Genomic DNA, 19,800 nt, shown 5'->3' on the forward strand with positions numbered 1-19,800 from the left:
AAGACAATCCTGCAGTTTAGCTAATTGGTGTGTGTCCTCTGGCTTCATGGATAGATAAAGCTGGGTATCATCTGCGTAACAATGAAAATTTAAGCAATGCCGTCTAATAATACTGCCTAAGGGAAGCATGTATAAAGTGAATAAAATTGGTCCTAGCACAGAACCTTGTGGAACTCCATAATTAACCTTAGTCTGTGAAGAAGATTCCCTATTTACATGAACAAATTGTAATCTATTAGATAAATATGATTCAAACCACCGCAGCGCAGTGCCTTTAATACCTATGGCATGCTCTAATCTCTGTAATAAAATTTTATGGTCAACAGTATCAAAAGCAGCACTGAGGTCTAACAGAACAAGCACAGAGATGAGTCCACTGTCTGAGGCCATAAGAAGATCATTTGTAACCTTCACTAATGCTGTTTCTGTACTATGATGAATTCTAAAACCTGACTGAAACTCTTCAAATAGACCATTCCTCTGCAGATGATCAGTTAGCTGTTTTACAACTACCCTTTCAAGAATTTTTGAGAGAAAAGGAAGGTTGGAGATTGGCCTATAATTAGCTAAGATAGCTGGGTCAAGTGGTGGCTTTTTAAGTAATGGTTTAATTACTGCCACCTTAAAAGCCTGTGATACATAGCCAACTAATAAAGATAGATTGATCATATTTAAGATCGAAGCATTAAATAATGGTAGGGCTTCCTTGAGCAGCCTGGAAGGAATGGGGTCTAATAGACATGTTGATGGTTTGGATGAAGTAACTAATGAAAATAACTCAGACAGAACAATCGGAGAGAAAGAGTCTAACCAAATACTGGCATCACTGAAAGCAGCCAAAGATAACAATATGTCTTTGGGATGGTTATGAGTAATTTTTTCTCTAATAGTTAAAATTTTATTAGCAAAGAAAGTCATGAAGTCATTACTAGTTAAAGTTAAAGGAATACTCGGCTCAATAGAGTTCTGACTCTTTGTCAGCCTGGCTACAGTGCTGAAAAGAAACCTGGGGTAGATATATAATATAATATATAATAGATAGATAAAGATAGCAAGGCAAGATAGGTAAGATAGCAGGCAGAGGCAAGATGTAGCGTGTGTGTGCAACAATGTAGACAGTGTGCTTCAACATTATGACCAGTATGAGTAGGGTGAAAAAAATGAAGTGTTGCAAGGGGTTCACACTGTGGTTTACTGGAACTGTGATGCCAGTAAAAGTATGGGGAAGGTTAACCATGACCTTAATATTATCTACACAGAGAACATTGAAAAGGTGATGAGTACTGCAGTGACCCCCGACAATGTTCACCCAAAGCAATGCTGTGGAGGATTGCCAAAGGTGTGAAAAACTACTGAAGGAAACTATGCTGGTAGCCAAATGTGATTATGGGTTGTTTTTGGTCAAAGTTGTGAATCCACAGATCCACACTGGGTTAAAATAGGGACCAACAATGTTACAGCTTTTTATAAATGGATAAATGGAGGAACCTCTCCAGTGATACAACCACAGGTTGTATCATTGATTTATTCAGAATAAATGCAATTTAAACAATTTGAACTGCTGGGATAGTTAAAATACATGAGGAAGTGCCTAACCCAACTGACTTGTAATTTCAATTTATTCAAAGTCATTTTCTGACAGGTTTTGCCATGGAATTTAAAGCATAGCACAATTTAACTTGACTGGAGTGGAGCATACTTCTACAGCTAGTATTCTCAAAGGAATTTTAGCATATACTAACAGTTTTACATGGAAAAGTCCCTGTGAGCAGTCTTCAGCTAGAATATTCATTATATTCATTCCCTGCCGTTTTTGATGCATAAGTCACCAAGCAACTGTAAGATATCGCATGCGGGAAAATGAGCTCAGGATCATCCAAATTAGACCCAATGGAAGCACAAAGGATATCACTGCAGAAACTATAATGTTCTGTCTTTGTTATTTATTTATTCATTTTGACAGCCTATACCATTGCAAATAATTTCTCAGGAACACTAATGAGAAAATTCTGTGTAACACTTCTATAACCTGACAGCCCATTGGAACATCAGATGGAGACCACATATGAAATAAATGCTAATGTAAAATATATGTTACAAGACATAAGCTGGATGCCAAAGAGGACCAATATGCAAAAAACAAAGCAAAACAAAAAAAAAACAGTTTTTGTTTGTTTTTGTTTTTTAGCATTAGTGAAGGTTACAAATGATCTTCTTATGGCCTCGGACAGTGGACTCATCTCTGTGCTTGTTCTGTTAGACCTCAGTGCTGCTTTTGATACTGTTGACCATAAAATTTTATTACAGAGATTAGAGCATGCCATAGGCATTAAAGGCACTGCGCTGCGGTGGTTTGAATCATATTTGTCTAATAGATTACAATTTGTTCATGTAAATGGGGAATCTTCTTCACAGACTAAAGTTAATTATGGAGTTCCACAAGGTTCTGTGCTAGGACCAAATTTATTCACTTTATACATGCTTCCCTTAGGTAGTATTATTAGACGGTATTGCTTAAATTTTCATTGTTACGCAGATGATACCCAGCTTTATCTATCCATGAAGCCAGAGGACACACACCAATTAGCTAAACTGCAGGATTGTCTTACAGACATAAAGACATGGATGACCTCTAATTTCCTGCTTTTAAACTCAGATAAAACTGAAGTTATTGTACTTGGCCCCACAAATCTTAGAAACATGGTGTCTAACCAGATCCTTACTCTGGATGGCATTACCCTGACCTCTAGTAATACTGTGAGAAATCTTGGAGTCATTTTTGATCAGGATATGTCATTCAAAGCGCATATTAAACAAATATGCAGGACTGCTTTTTTGCATTTACGCAATATCTCTAAAATCAGAAAGGTCTTGTCTCAGAGTGATGCTGAAAAACTAATTCATGCATTTATTTCCTCTAGGCTGGACTATTGTAATTCATTATTATCAGGTTGTCCTAAAAGTTCCCTAAAAAGCCTTCAGTTAATTCAAAATGCTGCAGCTAGAGTACTGACGGGGACTAGAAGGAGAGAGCATATCTCACCCATATTGGCCTCTCTTCATTGGCTTCCTGTTAATTCTAGAATAGAATTTAAAATTCTTCTTCTTACTTATAAGGTTTTGAATAATCAGGTCCCATCTTATCTTAGGGACCTCATAGTACCATATCACCCCAATAGAGCGCTTCGCTCTCAGACTGCAGGCTTACTTGTAGTTCCTAGGGTTTGTAAGAGTAGAATGGGAGGCAGAGCCTTCAGCTTTCAGGCTCCTCTCCTGTGGAACCAGCTCCCAATTCAGATCAGGGAGACAGACACCCTCTCTACTTTTAAGATTAGGCTTAAAACTTTCCTTTTTGCTAAAGCTTATAGTTAGGGCTGGATCAGGTGACCCTGAACCATCCCCTAGTTATGCTGCTATAGACGTAGACTGCTGGGGGGTTCCCATGATGCACTGTTTCTTTCTCTTTTTGCTCTGTATGCACCACTCTGCATTTAATCATTAGTGATCGATCTCTGCTCCCCTCCACAGCATGTCTTTTTCCTGGTTCTCTCCCTCAGCCCCAACCAGTCCCAGCAGAGGACTGCCCCTCCCTGAGCCTGGTTCTGCTGGAGGTTTCTTCCTGTTAAAAGGGAGTTTTTCCTTCCCACTGTAGCCAAGTGCTTGCTCACAGGGGGTCATTTTGACCGTTGGGGTTTTACATAATTATTGTATGGCCTTGCCTTACAATATAAAGTGCCTTGGGGCAACTGTTTGTTGTGATTTGGCGCTATATAAAAAAATTGATTGATTGATTGATTGATTTATCAATTTGGACGTGAGCGGAGGCTAAGACGAATCTCACGACAGAGCTCACGTCTGGTCTGAGCTCGTGTACGCAAATCTGAGTCTGTGGATCTGCGCCGCAGCACTACAAAATCTGTCTGAGTCTGAAAATAATTATGAAACAAACCTCAGTTGTCATCCAAGCATAAGCAGCCACATATTCAGAACTGATCAAAACGGATTCTTAAAATGGATTAAACAAAATTAATTTAAAAAAGCCCACGTTTTTAATGATACTGCTTCCTTTGTAAAATAAAAAATACATATGCTAAATAGCCTAAACATGACAACTAATCATTGCACATTAAAATGCCTAATGCTGTGCTTAAGTGCCGCAACACGTTTTTTGGTGGCCAGCTTTAAATCGGACCACTTTTTCTTGACCTAAATGCAAAGAATTCTTAATCAATTAGCAGGCATTAGCTTTTAACTGTGGGTGCATAAAAGATTGTGTTATGTGTCGGACGCAGCCCGGAGAACCGACCAGCGTTTGAAGGACCCAGTATAAAATAAGCAGAGCACGGTACAAAGGATAACAGAGTTTAATGAACATAACAGTGCTGTGAAAAATAAAAAGTACGCGGTCTGGCGTGGTGGATTGCGGTGCGCTCCCAGCAGCGCTAACGGTCCGGAGCCAGAACTGGTTCGGACCCAAGGACCCCGCCGACACCCCCCAGGTGGCCGCGACAAACCGAGTCTGTGAAAGAAGGAATCATTATGTGAGTCCACACTCAACACACAGAGAGAACGCTCAAAGGTGTACAAACAGCAAACACTTCCTGGCTTAATTACTAATCAGCTTCCCACCCTGCAGGCATGGAACATCCAGTTCACAAAACTCCACAGCAGTGGAAGCTGATTAAACGACTACATACAGCTCAATATAATAAAGGTGTGAGGGAGACCATATTTACTGACTGTATAAATGTTAGTCACAAATTCTAACGTACCTCAGGAAGTGTGCTGACGAGCGTGAGACCTCACCCCCTCCTCTTTCACAGACCATGCATCAAACCTGGACGTTCTCTGCATCCACTGATGATGAGATGGCTCTCGAGACGACGATCTCACCCGTCTGGTCACAAGGTCGAGTCTCTGGCAAATACACACTGTGTACTCCAGTCTTAAATGGCACCATGTTACAATCCATGAAGATGCACCACAGCTGTGAGTCCTGACGAGCCGCAGGTGATCAGCCTCAGGTGATCAGGGTGAGGTCCTGATAAACTCAGCTACACAGCCACTCAGTCCCAAATGCAAGCCACCTGGAAGGAAAAACAAAAGACAGAAACAAAAGGCAGCCAGGCCCCCCAGCCATACAACAGATTGATTCAAAATCATTAGTCATAGGTTAAGTCAAAGAATTCTTCAAACCTCTGGCAGAGTCCGTTCCTCTGTGGCAACGCTGTTAACCACCTCCGTTACACTCTTCCACCTGGCATTTTTATGAGCGCCTTTGACTCCACTTTTCAGACTGCCAAAAAGTACAAGTTTGTTTTCTCCACCTCCAATGTTAGAATGCGGATTTCCATCTCCGAAAAGTTTTTTTTTCTTCCCAGTGCTTCTTCTCTCCGTGTTGAGCTCAGTGGGCGAGGCTTCCGAACCATGAATATTTAAGGGCATAACATGCTAATGACAGTTAAATTCAGCCGCCGCATTTATCAAGAGCCGATCATTCGTACGCTGGGATCGGTCAGATACGAATGTTTCATAAATCTCACGTGTGTCTTGTCGTAAGACCAATTATGTGCTCAGATCTGTGCCTGTTTTTACGCAATGTTGATAAATGAGGTTCCAGGATGATGAAGTTACTTATAGCCATTGGTTAAAGATTTGTTTTAAATAACCCTTTCACATGCTTCCACTGGACAAAGGTTCTCATCCAGTGATAACCAACAATGTACAGCAACATCTGTCTTAATCATGGGTCCGAGAACACAGGAAGGAATCTTGATAAAATAAAGGTAAACAAGTTGCATAACGGATCATATTTGATCCGTGGTCCATACGGACTGCTCCTCATGGTTTGACGTGCATATGAACAGCAAATTAACTGCAGTGTTTACATAAGTGTGATTTTGTGTCATGGGAATGTGGTTTTAAAGTGATAACTGCATTAATTTTGATGTAGTTGTGTTAAAATCACACGGTGATTGGAAGAAAGACAGTGCTTACATAGCCTGTTAAAAAGAACAATAGCTTCACAGACAGACTGTAGCTCATGCTGTAGCTGCACACTCAGATCCTGTTACACGCTCAGTGCACTTATGGAAGAAAAAACAAAACAAAAAAAGAATTTGAAATTGTAAACTTAGATCATTCATTCATTTTTTTGCCACTTATGGTTGCAGTAGACCAAGTAACTCATCCCACACATCCTTATCCTTGGCCAAGTCCTTTAACTCTTCCTGGAGAATCTGTCACAATGTGACTACTGTCACAAATTGAAAATCCTAATTATAATGGACTGAAAAATTTGGCCGTGGCAAAAACTGACAAAATCTGTTGGCCTCTGGTGGATCTGATGTTCTGATAGAATGAGTGTACAACCACTGAATGTGGGTTTGAGGTGCTACTGGATGCAAAGAGAATATGAACAGATAACACACAGACAAAACCAAAGTCTACTGGATGCCCACTCAAAGTTTTAAACATGCACAAAACAGCTGACATCAGTTGACAAGGAACACATTGAAAGGACATATTACGTGCTAATCAACAACACAACATCAAAGTATTTGTGATTGTACGTCTATCTGCACACATGTGGTCACTCCTGTACTTTATTACTACTTAAACCTCTCGCTTGGAGAGTCATCAGGTACATTTCAGGAAAATGCTTCACTCTGCATTTCTCGGTGGGTAATGTCAGTTCGAGCAAACACAGAAACAGCGCAATGGCAAGAAGCCAGAATGAAATGAATGTTACGGTCCATACAGAGAGGAGTCAAGAGACACTCTCACCAACTACTCTTTAATTTTTTTTTTTAAATAGTCTGTCAGATTTTGTATCCAGATGTTTGCAGAGTCTGCTCTCTGTACTTCAAATCAAATCAAATCAAATCAATTTATTTATATAGCACCAAATCACAACAAACAGTCGCACCAAGGCGCTTTATATTGTAAGGCAAAAGCCATACAATAATTACAGAAAAACCCCAACAGTCAAAACGACCCCCTATGAGCAAGCACTTGGCGACAGTGGGAAGGAAAACTCCCTTTTAACAGGAAGAAACCTCCAGCATAACTAGCCTCAGGGAGGGGCAGTCTTCTGCTGGGACTGGTTGACCATGATGCTGTTTTAATCTGGTTATAACTGCTGCCGTGACCATGCATGTGGAACTTTCCATGACACTATTTTACAGGCTGCCTGAACACACAGCCATATTAACCTTGTGGTCCGAGGGCATTTTTTTGGACTGTTTACTCGCCTGGCATAAATGTTTTATTATTGTTGTTAAAAGCTCACCTTGCATCCCACAATCAAGTGGTATGTCTCTTTTTTCAGGAAAACCTGTACTTTCAGAATATATATGCTATAGTGGTGTTTTATAAGTGTAATAAAGGTTTGCAATCAGAAATAAGAAAGGAAAAAAATAAAGTGGAAATAATTTTCACACACATTCATTCAAAACACACAGCAAACTATAATAAACAACTATTTTGACACTTTCTAAAGGTAGTTTGAAATTCTGTACAAAAGAACATACAAAATAAAGGTTCTAACAATAAACACAAATGCACATTTTGAACAATATATACAAAATGGTCTATGCATTTTGTTTGTCTTTATGCCAAATCTCAAAGCACTTTCTGTCTGCTATTACACAAAGGCTTACAACACAAACTTTTTAATTCCATGGGATATGACTCCCTCTTGGAATCTTTGGCATACCATGTGAGACTGCTCTGCCCTACGATTGGATATTGGAAAACCATGTGACAGTGAACCAATTCCGATTGTACACTCACATTGCACACATCATCACACAGCTTCTATGAGGAGTACATGGTGGGTGGCTGGCTCGAAGGTCCACGGACTTCACTTTTTTAAGGAAAAAAAAGTATGTTTCGATCTCATATCATTAAAACGTTATGTATAATTTAGTAAAACTTGTACTCAGCCATCGTATACGACAGCGTTGGCCCCAGACGGCTAATTACACTCAGAAGTTTCAATGTGCATCAGTGACACACTTATGAGCACGCACAAAGATGTGTGTCTCACAGAGAAAGTGTTTTTAACAGCATTCATGACTGCTCGATGTGGACGCACAGTCCCTCTCTTCACAGTGAAAAGCAGTTGCTTCTGTTACCGTGACTGCATCAAAATTAACACTGTTTTCACTTTACAAAGGAGTCACCATGGCACAATATCACATTTATGAACATGCACAGAGCTGTGTCTCTGCTGGAGACTGTGTTTTTAACAGGCTGTGATCAAGATTAGTCGATGTGCATGCACAGTATGTCTTCTCACAGTGGCGAGTGGCTGCCGCAACTGCATCAAAACTAACATTTATCACTTTAAAAATGAGTTATCATAACACAACATCACACTCATGTAAACTTTGCAATTAATCCGAGACTCTTAAGCCCCGTTTACACACATACGGTAAGAGCTCCCGGAAGCATCCCAGAAGAGTTTTTGGCCGTCTTAAGGATCACACGCTGTTGTTAACGCCGGCACTAGGGGGCGTGGCTTAGTTCCTGCTTTACCGGGAATCGTCGAAAAAATTATTCAACATGTCGAATAATTCCGGGAGCACTCACGGAGACCTCCCGTGACGACGAACAACGGCGTTTGATACTTTTTAATCGCCGTTTCATCCTGCCGCTTCCTGTAGTGCCGCAGTTCTCGTCGCGCCGCGATGACCAATCAGGGACTGAATATGTAGTGACGTGGAGATGTCTGGAGTTTGAAGATGTGAACATGACCTGTATCTGGTAGCAGCCTGTGAGCAGGACTTATGTCTCTTTTGTCCTTTATTTTACAATCATGACAGAGTTTTTGGAGCGAGCAGCAGCACCACAGCAGCTTGGAGCGGAGGTTCTTTTTAATTTTATTTTACGTGCGTGAGCGCACGAATCGTCCTGGAGATTATTTTACTTATTAGCTACACAGCTGTATAATAAAGCAAATGGTGACTGGCTTCTAAAATTATGACAGAGTTATTTGGGGGAAAGAACGAGGAGCAGCCCGCAGCAAACAGCAGCGGGGAGCGGATCGAGTTTCTTTTTTTCTTTCTTTTCCTTACGTGCGCGCACGAGCGAATCGTCTGTAGAGAATATTTTATTAATTAACTACACAGAGGTATAATAAAACAAATGGTGACTGGTTTCTAAACACAATTATGACAGAGTTTTTTGGGGGAAAGAGCGAGCTGCAACAAGCAACTGAGTTTATTTTTTACTTTTTTATTTTTTATTGTTTACATGTGCGCGTGTGAACGGGACAGTTGATCCTCAAACTGGGTCCTGCAGAGGCAGAAGGACCGATGAAAGCGGCTGTCACCCAGACTCAGCTCCTGCAGCAAATAATGATACTCTCTGTATTGGGAGCTTTCCACAGCAACTCGCTCCGTGTGATCAAGGTCCGTCATTTGACTGACAACCAGAGCCGGCGAGCTCCGCCCCTTTCCACCACGAAAACAGCTGGAACTACTGCGAACTTCGGTCTATGTACTACTCGCCGACAAAACTGTCTGTGTGTAAACCTTGCTTTACATTCACAGGAGCTTGTCAACATTCCATTCAAAAGACCACAGTGATGTTTGTTTAGAGTGATGTATACACTGTCTGAAACACTCGGAAAAAAATATTATTTTGCTTTCTGTCGTCTCAGTAGCCATTTGTTTTGATTGGCGGATACTTGACATGAGTCACAGAGTGTACAAATTACAACCCCAATTCCAATGAAGTTGGGAAGTTGTGTAAAATGTAAATAAAAATTGAATACAATGATTTGCAAATCCTCTTCAACCTATATTTAGTTGAATACACCACAAAGACAAGATATTTAATGTTCAAATTGAAAAAAAAAAAATTGTTTTTGTGCAAATATTTGCTCATTTTGAAATGGATGCCTGCAACACGTTTCAAAAAAGCTGGGACAATGGTATGTTTACCATTGTGTGACATCACCTTTCCTTCTAACAACACTAAATAAGTGTTTGGGAACTGAGGACACTAATTGTTGAAGTTTGTAGGTGGAATTCTTTCCCCTTCTTGCTTGATGTACGACTTCAGTTGTTCAGTGTTCCAGGGTCTCCATTGTCGTATTTTGCGCGTCATAAAGCACCACACATTTTCAATTGGCAACAGGTCTGGACTGCAGGCAGGCCAGTCTAGTACCTGCACTCTTTTCCTACGAAGCCACGCTGTTGTAACACGTGCAGAATGTGGCTTGGCATTGTGTTGCTGAAATAAGCAAGGATGTCTCTGAAAAAGACGTTGCTTGGATGGCAGCATGTGTTGCTCCATATCCTGGATGTACCTTTCAGCACTGATGGTGCCACCACAGATGTGTAAGTTACCCATGGACACAACAGCCATGATTTCCAAAAACAATTTGAAATGTGGACACTTCAGACCACAGCACACTTTTCTACTTTGTGTCTGACCATTTCAAATGAGCTCGGTCCCAGAGAAGGCGGCGGTATTTCTTTTCTCTTCTGTTGTTGATGTATGGTTTTCACTTTACATGGTAGAGTTTTAACTTGCACTTGCAGATGCAGCGACAAACTGTGTTAATTGACAATCATTTTCTGAAGTGTTCCTGAGCCCATGCAGTAAGATCCTTTACACAGTGATGGTTTTTAATGCAGTGCCGCCTGAAGGATCCAAGGTCAAGGGCATTCAACGTTGGTTTTCAGCCTTGCCGCTTATGTGTAGAAAGTTCTCCAGATTCTCTGAATCTTCTGATTATGGACTGTAGATGATGGAATCCCTAAATTCCTTGCAATTGGACACTGAGAAACATTGTTCTTCAACTGTTGGACTATTTTTTTCACGCAGTTGTTCACAAAGTGGTGATCATCGGCCCATCACATCATTATTATTACGTGTTTCCCCTTTTATTTTATCATTTCCAATCCTCATATCAAACAGAAATTAATCAGGAAGCATTATTCATATTACAGTACTGCAGCATGCCATGTTACTGTTTTAAAGTAATTTAATGAATGGTAAAAATTACACCAGTTGTTTATCTTGTGCATCCAGTTAAAAGACATAAGTTTAACTGCTCAGATTGGTACATCCAACTTTCACATGGAAATTGATAATATTGAAATGATTTTCTGCTGCCAAAGTGGTGTTACGCTGAGGAATAAAATATTAAAAGTTAATTTTAATATGCTACATCATGCAACAATTAAGTATTTTTGAAACTGAGCAATTCTGGATTGGAGTGACATAGACAATGGTGTTTGTGTGACTGACAGATTTTGTTTATTTTCTAGATTTTCTAGAAGGAGAGAGCATATCTCACCCATATTGGCCTCTCTTCATTGGCTTCCTGTTAATTCTAGAATAGAATTTAAAATTCTTCTTCTTACTTATAAGGTTTTGAATAATCAGGTCCCATCTTATCTTAGGGACCTCATAGTACCATATCACCCCAATAGAGCGCTTCGCTCTCAGACTGCAGGCTTACTTGTAGTTCCTAGGGTTTATAAGAGTAGAATGGGAGGCAGAGCCTTAGCTTTCAGGTTCCTCTCCTGTGGAACCAGCTCCCAATTCAGATCAGGGAGACAGACACCCTCTCTACTTTTAAGATTAGGCTTAAAACCTTCCTTTTTGCTAAAGCTTATAGTTAGGGCTGGATCAGGTGACCCTGAACCATCCCTTAGTTATGCTGCTATAGACTTAGACTGCTGGGGGGTTCCCATGATGCACTGAGTGTTTCTTTCTCTTTTTGCTCTGTATGGACCACTCTGCATTTAATCATTAGTGATTGATCTCTGCTCCCCTCCACAGCATGTCTTTTCCTGGTTCTCTCCGTCAGCCCCAACCAGTCCCAGCAGAAGACTGCCCCTCCCTGAGCCTGGTTCTGCTGGAGGTTTCTTCCTGTTAAAAGGGAGTTTTTCCTTCCCACTGTAGCCAAGTGCTTGCTCACAGGGGGTCGTTTTGACCGTTGGGGTTTTTATGTAATTGTTGTATGGCCTTGCCTTACAATATAAAGCGCCTTGGGGAAACTGTTTGTTGTGATTTGGCGCTATATAAATAAAATTGATTTGATTTGATTTGATTTATATGATAAGGATTACACTGAAAATACAAGACATCAATTTACACTGGAAAGGGATTGATTGTTAAAATATGCTCAATTGCAATATACCAGCTGCCTGACATTTATTTACACATTGATATATATATATATATATATATATTACATGCTTTTTTGTGAACCAAATACTTTGGTAAACCTATTTCTTACACCAATACATTTCATCAACATTGACAAAGGTGTAAATTCAGATTTGAAGATTTTTTTTATTTCAGATTTTTAGCTTTAGAGCCAAATGATATCTTTGTACAGTCTTCAAGACAAATATTTCAAATATTCAGAAAGGTGTGATTGTTCTCAACATTTTGATATGCAACATACTATATACTATATATGCAAGTACCTTAACCTTCCAGTAACACAAGGAATATTCCTACCAACTTTGGTGAAAATTACCTTACTCTTTTGTGTTATTTTGTACACAGACAGATGTACACACACACACCCTACAGGCACAGCAGTGGCGCAAGGTATTTCAAAAATTTACTTTGACTCTGAGCCCATAAAGACATCAGATGCTGCCCAGTAACTGTAAAACAGTGGGCAGGAGAATGGTGTTAACCAAAAGCATGGCATACATATCTAAGGGCCCTGTCCCACTGGCGAGAGGATCAATTGTGCATGAATTGAGTACACAAATTATGGGCGTTCGTTGTCGTCTGCAACAAAAATGGCCACAAATGACAAATGTATGAATTATGGATATATTAATAATATATAGCGAATATATGATGAACAATCACAGTTATATAATGTATATAGTGAGGAAACTGATCCGACACATTGAGATTATCACGGCAGTATTACAGGTGTATTATGAATGCATCGCACATATGTTGCACGTGCATGGCATCTGCATTGCGGTCATAAAATAAGCTCACTCGCTCCTTTCGGCATCACTATTCACACCAACAATACAGGCTCTGGAGCATTTGCTGGACTTGGAGAAGTTGATCACAGAGTTAATGTTCTTGTTGTCATGCGAGGGTTATCTGTTCATGAGTTTGGGGAGCAGGAGGGGGGAAGCCGCTCGGGTGTGAGACGGTGTTTTTTTTTTTGAGAGTGTCACAGAAAACAGACTTCAGCGAGAGTTGTGGCTAAACAGCAACTCTTCCTTTTGTTGGTGTTAAATAAAAGTCCTGGAGGAGACCCGATTGCAGCAGCTACGTCTTTGTGGATTTACACAGCCGGACCGGCACTCACTGGCAGGTATGTCGCTTTCTGCCACATATAGTATTTTGGGTTTACGTGATGTGTTTGTTATGCATTCACAGATTGTCCGCAAATCAGCTGCAAAGCAGATGTAATAAAAATGCTTTATTTGTAGCCAATTTGTATGCATTTGCTACAACATTTTTTAGTTTGTGATGTGGACATGATAGGCACGATATATATCTGTTTTACACACTGTCCCGGTCTGCTGCCAAGCCGCAAATCCCCGTCAGTTGTGGATATCAGCAGTTAACAGCAGATACACAGCGCATAGAGTGAGTATGTACTGTGTATGAACTGAGTATGTATGGAGTATGTAAGGCGGATGTCATCCGCATCCAGATTTTTTAACAGCTCAAAAATCCTGGCTGCGGACATGCGTGCCTCTGCGGATGACCACAGATGTGTTCAGATGACGGCCGACTCATACAGGCATGTTACACGGATACTGTGGATGTTTGGCGAATATGGGCCAATTCTGTGCCGCAATCCATACGCAAATCCTCCTAAACGCCAGTGGGACAGGGTCCTAACATACTATGTATGTCACACAGTGTATGATGCAAGTGGAGATGGAAGTAAAGACTGTTCTAGATTGAAGATGGTGGACTGGGCATACTTGATGTGCTGCGCAAGTTGTAAAAGCTCATTTCAGAAGTCCTTAAATGTCCTCCTCTCAGAGGAAGTGAGTCTAATGAGTCTAATGGGAGTCTAGTGAGTCTCCCCTGGGACTGGGGAGAAGCAGGGAGTTGTGTGGATGGGGAGAAAATGCAGGGAACCCAGCAGACACTTGGATCACACATCTCCTCCTGCAGTTCTGTAATTATCCCAAATTGTGTCTGTTGGGGCCTGCATCAATCCCAGTGGAAGAACAGGCAATCTGGGCCTGTGCCCAAAACTGCAGCATTCTCCCATTAATGGTGATTGGGTAAAGGAGGAGCAGCAAGAATCATTGTTTGGGATAAAATTAGATCAATTAATACATGCTAAATATATCTCTTCCTGCTTCTGTAGGGTTCCAGTGAAGGTTGCACTTACAAATGTTAAGTCATTCATGAAGGCTGTGGCTTTGCCACCATCTACTCAGTCAGCGAGATGGATGAGTGTGCTGAAGCAAAATGACAGCAACAAGGATATTCTCATACATTACAAAGAACATGATTTTTTAAGCCTGGCCACTCAAATGTTGTTGCTATATCCTTGTAGATTATTTATGACAGAATGTTATGGTATGACTCATTAACTAAGCATATAATGAATGGATCTGCTGCTGTTTCCCAGAAAAGTGTTGTCTGCTGGTGAAAGAGACAATGATTCTGGGGCACGTAGTCAGTCTTCAGGGTGTAGCCAACGGTCCACCAGGCTGTAATTTCTTTGGACCGAGAATGACCCATCCTTAGGGCCCCTTCACACATAGTGCGAAGTTTGGTCGAAGGGCGTATGAAGCAGGAAACCATATGCAAATCAAGCAAAATCGTTCCCGTCTCTAATGCCTTGCACACCTATCACCATAACCATACGTCCACGGCACTTGCAGTCTACATTCGTGCCCTATTGCACAAGAAATCCAGTCGAGCAATGGTTAAAATGGTACATCCAACTTTCAGATGGAAAGTGATAAATACTGAAATGATTTCCTGCTGCCAAAGTGGTCTGCCATCTCATCGTGATTTCAGCTTCTGCACGGCGTGTTGAACGCAGGACGGACATATCAAGCGGCAGCCGAGGAGCCACATGAAGTCACCAAACCTGTCGAACTGGGGGTGAAAGGAGTGATCAAGCCAGCCCTCACACAACTGGACGAGTGACGTCAAATGGCAGATTAATGGTCGTACGACCCACTCTCGGCCAGACTCGACCAATGTCGTGGCGTGAAGCATGAACATCTAACAGCACTCACGGAGAACTTTGAAAATGTGGGGACATTGGCATAGCCAGCACGACAGTAGATAGCAGCACTCTACAGTCGAGGTGGCTGTGCAATTTATGACACAATGTCTAAGTCCACCATGGGTGGCCCATGTGTCTGTGAGCAACACAAATGGGGTGTGACTGTGTCGAAGCCCCACCCTTGGCTCACCTCACACATCACACACGCTGTGGGAGTGATCTTGCCACCCCCCCTCCCTGCACACATGGTGTGTGACTGTGCGGTGCGCACCCTCCAACACATATGGCGACGATGACGCTCCACACCCTGCACATCTGCATGCATGTCATGTAAATGATGGAAAAGCTGGCAGCTGTAGAACACCCAGCATGTGCTGCTGGGGGTGGAATCACTGACCACCAGCATCACCACACCTCCACAACACAGACAGAAATCAAACATCCTGCCGCAGCGGCTGCATGTCACAGCATAGGTGGAAGTAAAAATACAACATGTCGCAACGTGCTGCACAACTGCATGCACTGCACACACCATCAAGCAGCCTGCCCCATGTCACAATATCCGACTGATCATGTGACTGTCCAGCTGGCCAGACATATGTCATGCCCACCACGTCACAGTGCACATAACGCGGCTACCAACTGCGCGGCGCGCGCCAACTGTCCAGCCATTTGGACATGTGCAGCTGCCTGATGTGTCCATGAGCTGAGCACATCACACCCATGCGCAGGTTGTGTTACAGCCGAGACAGTCAACCACTCCCCGGGCTGTATCCCACCTGCACACATATGGCAGCGTCACACCAACCACCTCAAAATTAAAATCACAATGGGTTGCAAACCACTGTGTGATGAACTGGCAAATTGACGGCCCACCGCTGCAAGCACGCGCCCCTGCCACCTTACATTCACAGAACTAGTGACAGGCGGATGTCTATTAAGGGGACAGACATGTCCCTCGTCTGCCCGTACTGCTCCACGTCTCAAGACTGAGCATCGTGCTCACTGCACCCTGCTGCTCCACGGTGTCTCTGTTCGGGCCGAAGTCCACATATGATGCAGCTGAGCAGAACCAGAACTCTACAGTCGTGGATTTCCAGCGAACAATGCTGGCAGCCACTCTATGGAATAAAAAGCATCTGAAAGTGGACAGACAGGGTTTAACAACGGGTTGGAATCTCACCAGACATTACAGGAGCCACGTTCACATTTCTAGTGATTCTGAACATGTATTGTGTGCCTGCAAGACTGTGTGTCATCCAATATGTAGATTATATTGCCAGCAGCTGGAAACTCACCCCGTTTACATGTACACAGACAAAATAAAACCAAAACAACAACAACAATAATAATCATAATCATAATATTAACCATCATCATCATCATCATCATCATTGTGGCAGTAGCAATAACAGTAATATTCAGAATATTTACAATTATAATCTGACAAATGAGGCATATCTCCATAATTCAGTCACTCATCTCATGGACAACAATAATGACATGTCACCTCATAATCATGGGAATGGTATGGGAATCTTGATCAATGGAGGCCCAGGCAAAGGGGTATATAAATAAATGTTGATTGGTTGATATTATGTGGCTGCTAATGCAGTGCAGTTTTCCAAAGATTGGATTTTGAATAGCTTTAACTTTCACAGAAGTGCTGTGGTGAAAGGGACAATCTAACCCTAACCCTTCCCACTCCCCAACCCTGTGGCTCCACCCCTGCAAGTGACACCTGCACTGTTGAGAAGTGTGCCACAGAACAGAAGAGAAAGTGGTGTTTGATGATTATTATTTTATCTGCCAAGGATGTAATAAAATCCATCCATCCAGTTGGTCATGGGGCAGCAGCTCAAGCAAAGCCGCCAAGACCTCCTGATCCACACACACCTCCCCCAGCTCCTCCAGGGGAACCCCAAGGCGTTCCCAAGCCAGCCAAGAGATGTAGTCCCTCCAGCGTGTCCTGGGTCTTCCCTGGGGTCTCCCCCCGATGGGACGTGCCCGGAACACCTCTCCAGCGAGGCATCCAGGGGGCATCCGGAAAAGATGCCCGAGCCATCTCAACTGGCTCCTTTCGACATAGAGGAGCAGCGGCTCAACTCCGAGCTCCTCCCGAGTGACCGAGCTCTTCACCCTATCTCTAAGGGAGCGCCCAGCCACCCTGCTGAGGAAACTCATCTCGGCCACTTGTACTCGCAATCTCGTTCTTACGATCATGAGCCAAATCTCATGACCATAGGTGAGGATCGGAACATAGATCGATCAGTAAATCGAGAGCTTTGCCCCTCTAGTCAGCTCTCTCTTCACCACGACAGTCCGATACAGCGTCCGCATCACTGCAGGTAATAAAATCATTGGCATTTATTTATTTATTTATCTGGCTGGCTGGCTGGCTGTTAACAAGATTACGTCAAACCTACTGCATAGATTTTGCCTAAATTTTCACCACAGATAGACATGGACAAAGACACCTCAACTTCTGGTTTCCACATCCCTACACAACACCCGGCGCATGCCAGCATTGAACAGTTTTGGTGCGAGAACCCATCCCTGATGAACACCAAGTTCACCAGTCCCACATATGTGGTACAGAGGAAATTATCGCTTTAAAAAACTTAACAAAAAGAGCAGAAAGAGGCAAAATTATTTCCACAAGTGAAGTTGATACTTCGACTTTGAAAATGCTCTTGACTTTGGAAGATCCATTTTAAAATTCATGGATAATTACCAGATCTTTGGATTGGCTTGGAAGAGCCTCCATTATTTTTATTTTTTTTAATTTATTGTTCAAGTGTCCCCCATAGGCCCTCACACAAGTGTCCCTCACATAGGTCACATTTGAACCTAATGGTCTACATTAAAGGGTCACTATTACACTTCCTCACTATATTCTTGGTACATAAAATACCTAAAAACACATATATTGTTCCAGTCTGCACAAAAGCATTTGTTTAACCTGTTTCCCAATCTGTTGCATGGGTACAGCTAGATGGATTCTCTGTGTCTCCAACTCAGTCATAATGTGGGTTGGAGCGATGAACACACCACCCACGTGGTTAAGAATAAAACAAATGCACCACAAATGTTTCTTTGTCCTGTTTCAATTTGTTCAAGTTATCAGCCACTTCTTTTGTTCTTTATGTGGTGATGCCGTGCAGCACAAACACTGTATTTCTGAGCTGTTCCAAAAACAGCCAAAAACAAATGCATGAAGATTTACAGTAAAACCTTTGTAGCATGATAGAAAGGGATGAAACACGATGCATGTTAACGAAAAAAAGGATCTTCAGCCAAATGAAGGACAGCAGCTATTTACTTTTATGAAATACATGTTTTGACAAAAAATAAAGAAATAAAATAAAATGCCCAACTGTAACCTTCAGCAATGAATGAATACACAGACACATAATGGAGGGACAGAGACTGAGCTCATTTATGAAGAGAAAGACTGAATCATCAGTGCTCATTGTAGCTGAACCTAAAGAGCGACCAAACATAAAGCGGGGGCTGGCATGAGTGAAACAGGTCCACACTCTGCACCAAGACCTGAATAGACATTCATAATCAATTCCCTGAAAAGCTCAGAGAGGGGGACGAATGAAAAAGGGAATGCACTCACTGCTTGACAGATGATGGGGTATTTGATTCGATTGATGCCGCCGGCAAACACAGCGAAGGTCAGAGCTGTGTGAAAACAGAAGTTGAGAAGCATATGCCATCCCTTCCGACTGATGCGGATTGCGCTGGAAAAAAGGACAACGAAGAGAACATTAGTAGGGACATACCTGTGCATGATGTACTGTGTGTCATCATAAAGTAAATCAACATTGCCATTCAGCCAACCATCTTTACTGAATATCACTTATAGCAGGAACAGTTGTATTACTGCTCTTCTGAGTTTACATTTTTACCATGCACAGTGAGGTACGTAAGCACAGTATATGGACAGTGACACAGTTTATCAAAATTTTGCCTTGGCAAAGCCCTCTGAGAAATCATATAATCAAGAAGCAACAAAGGTATGTTCTATACTCGAGGAAATCTTGTGCTTTTGTCAGATTTCTTGCAGGATCATATTGTTATAAAATGTTGTGACCGTAGGTGTGAGTGACAGATAGAGTCACTCACACCTACAACTATGTACGTCTGGTGTACACCATGGACAGACGCCCACTGTGTACCCTGGACATCTGTTCAGAATGACATCACGCCCTGGGATAGGCTCCAGCACCCTGTGACTCTTAACTGAAATGAATGGATGAATTTTGTGCTGGGGCTCATTTTACTCCAGAAAAGGTACACTTTCATATGCTAATTGGCCACTTCATGTCTGCCCAACTACTCAGCAAATATCATAAAGTCAGTCACTTTACAGAAACTGACTGCATTTAGATATAGCTAAATAGATAGATTTACTTTATTCATCCCCAAGGGGAAGACATGTAGTCATAGTCAAAATGATTTCCTGACGATCAAACCAGGCATGAGAATAGGGAAGAAAGTTAATTAAATTACTTTGAATCTGGTATGGTTGTTGGTGCAAGTCAGGCTGGATTGGACTTTTCAGAAACTGTAATTTT

At 42.0% G+C, this 19,800-nt stretch overlaps 1 protein-coding gene across 1 annotated transcript in view; it reads right to left on the reverse strand.

Annotated features, from left to right (window-relative positions):
- Nucleotides 1-19,800, reverse strand: part of LOC117522767 (adhesion G protein-coupled receptor A3) — a 1,389,271-nt gene that overhangs the window by 194,291 nt on the left and 1,175,180 nt on the right. Inside the window, exon 16 of the mRNA XM_034184162.1 lies at nucleotides 18,840-18,963. Within this exon, the coding sequence (XP_034040053.1) occupies nucleotides 18,840-18,963 (124 nt within the window). The remainder of the gene's footprint in view (nucleotides 1-18,839; nucleotides 18,964-19,800) is intronic.

The sequence above is a fragment of the Thalassophryne amazonica genome, chromosome 13 (genome assembly GCF_902500255.1).
Source record: "Thalassophryne amazonica chromosome 13, fThaAma1.1, whole genome shotgun sequence".
Taxonomy (NCBI): domain Eukaryota; kingdom Metazoa; phylum Chordata; class Actinopteri; order Batrachoidiformes; family Batrachoididae; genus Thalassophryne; species Thalassophryne amazonica.